Here is a 4,804-nt window from a genome sequence, read left to right as displayed (position 1 = left end):
TCTCCTCTTTTCTCCTCTTTCGGTCTCTCTCTCTCCTCACTCTCCTCTCTTTCTCCTCTTTTCTCCTCTTTCGGTCTCTCTCTCTCCTCACTCTCTCCCCTCTCTCTCTCCCTCTATCATTCTCTCTCACTCTCTCTCTCACCCTCTCCCTCTCCCCCTCTCTCTCCCCATTTCTCTCCCTCTCTCCTCTCCCCCCTCTCTCTCGACCACTCTCTCTCTAAATTCCCTACCCACCGTTTTTTTTTTGTCGCGCCAAAGGTGTGCGACGGGACCGTTTGCTCCTTCCGCAGCCGCGCTCGCATTTCTAGTGTCCATTATATTCCGGCGCTGGAACAAAAGTGCGTTGGGGTTTGGCCCGAGCGCTCAATGATAGATAATCAGGTCGGTGCAGTCGTTTATCGAAGGACAATTTGCAAGCATAACATATCGGGCTGCCGCTCGGCAACCATCTACGGAACTACACAATATTAGTACTGGAGCTACATTAATATATTATGTGTCATTACGTGTGGATTATATAAAGGAGAAATAGGCTCTCGGAAATGTAAACACTAAAACTTGTTGCAGTACCTTTGTTACGGAGTGAATTGATCTGGAAAGATTTAAACTTTGAAGTTTACCGGAATTCCTGGTGGACGATAAAACGATTATGAAGTCCTATTTCCCCCTTGCAATTTCATGACATAGTGGCTACAGTATACAAGTGCTCGCATATTTTGACGGAATAAGTTATTAGTTTTGTTGATTACAACTGTGAGAAAACTACAAAAAAAAAGATCATGCTAATAATATTTGAGATTACAATACTTCCAAGAATTATAGTATAAAAACCTCAATATACCTATGAATTAGCTAGCTGCCTATGGCAAACTCAAATCTCCAAATTTCCGTTACACTGCTAGCTGCAGATTAAGGTACGACACCCGTGAAAAATGGCCATATAATGTTAAACTGTGTGAGAGAATAAGATTATTTTTTTAGTGGACTGCAGTTTATGCAACTTAAGTGGAAAACTTGTGGTATTGAACATATAGTCCCTCAATAATATAGCTTTTCATTGTTTATTAATATATTGCTGGTTAAACGAATGATATTAGATGTTTTTAGATTTTTTTGTCTTCCAATAACTCCTTTTGGGTGATGGCCGTTCCACCGGTGCCTACCTTAAGCTTAAAAAGAGATTACCTTAGATATAGCAAATACAAAGCTTTTATTGATATATCTACGCCTGCTTCGCGAGCTCGGTGTTTGGACCACAGATTCTGGTTAGTTTGAAAATTTTCTGCATCTACTGTGCTTATGCCAACTATCTAATTGAACACTTCCACGTGCACAACTACCGTGCTTAAAACGTGATGTATTAGTGTTCCGACAGGCTGTGGCTACTTAATATAATGTCTTTTAGATTACATAGAGGCTATACCGTACAATTGTCGACATTTTTGAACGAAGCATGTAATATCAATTACAATCATGGGAGAGACTACGAGGGTAAAGTATCTATTTACAATAATGAAGATTATTATTTGAATATATGAAACAAGAATATATTTCTAGTTAAGTTGTGAAAAATGCGTTAAAAGAATAATGTGCGCGCGATTTTGTGCACGTTCTATGCTCCTGCGTAGTCGTCAGCTTCAAGTTCAGCTCCCTCCTCGCCGTGCAGTAGCCAAAAGGTGTTCATGAAGCCCTTTCCCTGCAAAGACAGGTGCACACTGAGCAACCATCGTCATTTCAAAAAGTAAACATCTTAGATACATTGTTGTAATTAATGTTTACAGCGCTGGAGATTAAGAAAACTGGGATACGAAAGGTAAAGCAAGACGGCAATTGAAAATCTGCGCGACTTACTTTGACCCAGACTTGTCCCCTAGGTAGCGTCCTGAACTCGCTGTGGCTCTTTAGTAGGAGCTCTGTGGCGGCAGATAGCTGCACGCTGCCTGACTGCAAAATATGGGAGTAATTAAAGAGAAAGGTGATTACTTTTTTTTCTTGCAGCACCCCATGCCAATTGTACGGTTTGGGTAGGGATGTGCAGCAGAGGGAGCCGCTTCCGTGTTTTCGACCTACGATGCGTTTTTTATACACTAATTACTTTTTAATTGTTTTAAATTACAGCGAAGTTTCTTGCTGTGTACACTTCTGCAGAGCGATGCTATGTATAACTGAGAAGTATTTCATCCTTTGCAATTACGAAGTACTAACTTTGCAACAATTCAAATGCTTCGTAGTTTCAAAGGGATCTAAATACTTCGCAGTTCTGAGATTGCTTTTTAGGGCTTGAACAGTGTACAACTACTCACAATGCTGCTGGCCTGCATCCTGGAGGCGGTGTTGACGGTGTCGCCGAACAGGCAGTAGCGCGGCACCTTGAGGCCCACCACCCCGCCAACGACGGGCCCGGAGTGCAGGCCTGCGGACAGAGACGCGGGGTATAGCGCGGCGTGTGCGCGGGGTAGCGCGGCGGAGACCCTCTGTGCCGCGCCGCGGCGGCGCTACCCCGGGCGCAGTGCTCCATAGAGGTAGGGGGCCGGGAAGCACTCAAAATTCTGGATTTTTTTTTGCGAGGGGGGAATCGTAAATTTCCAGAAAAAATAGATATTTAAAAATGTTTCCAGGAGAATTTGATTGATTTTCACCTACCCAGGAAAAAACACATAGAACTGCGAACAATTTTTTTTCAACGTTTTTCTGGAAAATTAAAAATTGCCGAGCCTGCTCACCTAAGCGCACGGCCTGGCCGAGGCGGCGGGCGCAGCGCTGCAGGTCCAGTGCCGCGCGGCAGGCGCTGGCGGCGTGCTCGCGGTGCGGGTCGGGCGCCCCGCTCACCACCATGTACACCATGCCGACCGTCTCCACCTTGTAGACGTGGTGCTCGTCCAGCAGCTGGTCGAACTGCGAGAAAGCCTGGTTGACGGTGCGGACGCGCTCGGCGACCGCCTCCGCACTTCCCGGGCCGCCGTCGAGCAGCAGCTCGCAGAAAAGCACCGTGACGGCGTCGAAGGCCTTTGGGGGAAAGACACTGTGCTGCATGACGACGAGGACCTTATGCCGACGACGACAACTGCATCGAAGTCGCTTCCCCCCACCTGGCAGGTGTCGAGCGCGCTCTGGCCGGCGAGCAGGCGGTCCGCCACAGACCTGGGGATCATGGAGGTGAGCAGCGCGTCGCCGCGCGCGCGCCACTCGTCCTGGAGGCGCAGGCTGTCCTCGAGCCGGCGGGAGTGCTCCTCGGCGCGCTCGCACATGAGCTCCAGGCGCGCGCACTGGTGCCAGCCCTCCATCACCATCTCGCGGCTCAGGCCGTGCAGGTTCAGGTCGTTGAGGTACAGGCCCAGCGACGCCAGCTCCGTCAGGTCGCTCACCCTGCGGGCGGGAGGTTCATGTTTCTCTTTTACGCCTCTTTTTCATTTTTTTAATTCTTCCCATTTTATTTTATTTTTAATTTACTGATTTTCAATTTTGTTTTGCAAGTTATTTTTTTCTGTTACTTTGACAAAAAACTACATATTAACTAATCTTACTTACAGCGGCGAGCACAGGAAGACAATGGCGTCGGCCTCCTGCAGGTAGAGCATCTGCCCCTTGAGCAGGATGCACGGTGCCGCGCCCTGGCTCGGACCCGCGGCGCCGCCGCCGTCCTCCGCGGCCAGGTTGGCGGCGTTGAGCACCTGCACCTCGAACATCACCGACTGCAGCTCCTTGATCTGGAAACAGCGCACGGCGGCATCAGGGGTTGACGTAACACAACACAATTAGCACGAAACTGTTGAGGTCAGTGGTCAGTGCTGTCGTCTCAACGAAAACAAGAAATGGAATTCTTTTTCATAAATCATGATTTTTGGTCGGTTTTGGTCGCCGTTCGACTTACGCTGTCCATGGTGAAGAGCGCCCCCTGCGGTCGGCGGATCCTCATGAACTCCCCGGCGTGCACGTCGATGACCGGCCTGCTGTCGCCCAGGACGTCCAGGAGCTTCTCGCCGGCCTGCCGGAGGACAAGCGGCGCCTTGGGGTCCTGCGCAGAACAGGTGGTGAGTGTCACGCGTGTGTTCGGAGGCAGTAGTCCTGGCGCGGTCTCGGCCACCAGCCCTCGCACCTGCCCGTCGGCCTCGAGCAGCGCGCCGAAGGGGAACAGCGACATGAGCAGGCCGGCGTGCACGGCGGGCAGGTGCAGGTCGGCGCGCTCCCGCCGCGTCGCCAGCCGCTCGCGTGCCTCCATGTAGGCCCGGTTGTCGAAGTCCAGGCGCAGGCGGGCCTCGGTGCGGTGGTCGGCGTCTCCGTCGGCCCACTCTGCCACGGACAGCGTGTCGACGACCAGCTCCGTGTCGTAGAAGGTCTCGGCCACCTGCTGCAGCTGGCCGATGAAGTACGGCAGGAAGCCCGTCCGCTTGCTGCGGTACACGAGCACGGCGCCGCGCTCGTCCACGGCCGCCACGAACATGGACGGGCTCTTCATCCTCGGGTACGAGAAGCGGATCTGGCTGTGGATGTTGTCCATGCCGCCCAGGAAGTCGCAGAAGTGGCGGCCCGCCGAGCGGATCAGCTCGTCGTACCTGCGGGGAGGGGCGCCTGTGAGGTAGGCAACTCGAACGCACGGACGCGAGGCGGTTGCCTACCCCGCCGACGGTGGGCGTCTGGAGGGTGCACTCACCCGAAGTTGGAGAAGAAGAGGACGAAGCAGCGTCCGAAGTACGCCATAAAGTCGTCCTCGGTCACTGGGTCTCGGCCTCGGCCTACCCCTGGCTCTCCCCCTGCGCCTGGCGCTCCCCCTTCCCCCCACGCTCCCTCTACACCCAGCGCTCCC

General features: G+C 52.2%; 1 protein-coding gene across 1 annotated transcript in view; it reads right to left on the bottom strand.

Moving 5' to 3' along the window:
• Positions 1-772: 772 nt before the first annotated feature.
• LOC113214522 (soluble guanylate cyclase 89Da-like) overlaps positions 773-4,804 on the bottom strand; it is a 9,724-nt gene continuing 5,692 nt past the window's right edge. The window contains exons 2-10 of the mRNA XM_052277284.1: positions 4,652-4,787; positions 4,097-4,553; positions 3,872-4,015; positions 3,529-3,707; positions 3,090-3,366; positions 2,724-3,006; positions 2,304-2,413; positions 1,852-1,944; positions 773-1,696 (exon numbers count right to left, since the gene is read on the bottom strand). Of these exons, the coding sequence (XP_052133244.1) occupies positions 1,613-1,696; positions 1,852-1,944; positions 2,304-2,413; positions 2,724-3,006; positions 3,090-3,366; positions 3,529-3,707; positions 3,872-4,015; positions 4,097-4,553; positions 4,652-4,787 (1,763 nt within the window). The 3' untranslated portion in view covers positions 773-1,612. The remainder of the gene's footprint in view (positions 1,697-1,851; positions 1,945-2,303; positions 2,414-2,723; positions 3,007-3,089; positions 3,367-3,528; positions 3,708-3,871; positions 4,016-4,096; positions 4,554-4,651; positions 4,788-4,804) is intronic.

This window comes from Frankliniella occidentalis, unplaced genomic scaffold (assembly GCF_000697945.3).
Source record: "Frankliniella occidentalis isolate FOCC.00 unplaced genomic scaffold, Focc_3.1 Scaffold9, whole genome shotgun sequence".
In the NCBI taxonomy this organism is placed as follows: domain Eukaryota; kingdom Metazoa; phylum Arthropoda; class Insecta; order Thysanoptera; family Thripidae; genus Frankliniella; species Frankliniella occidentalis.
Note: the sequence above shows the minus strand (reverse complement) of the source record. Positions and strands in the feature narration are given on the sequence as shown.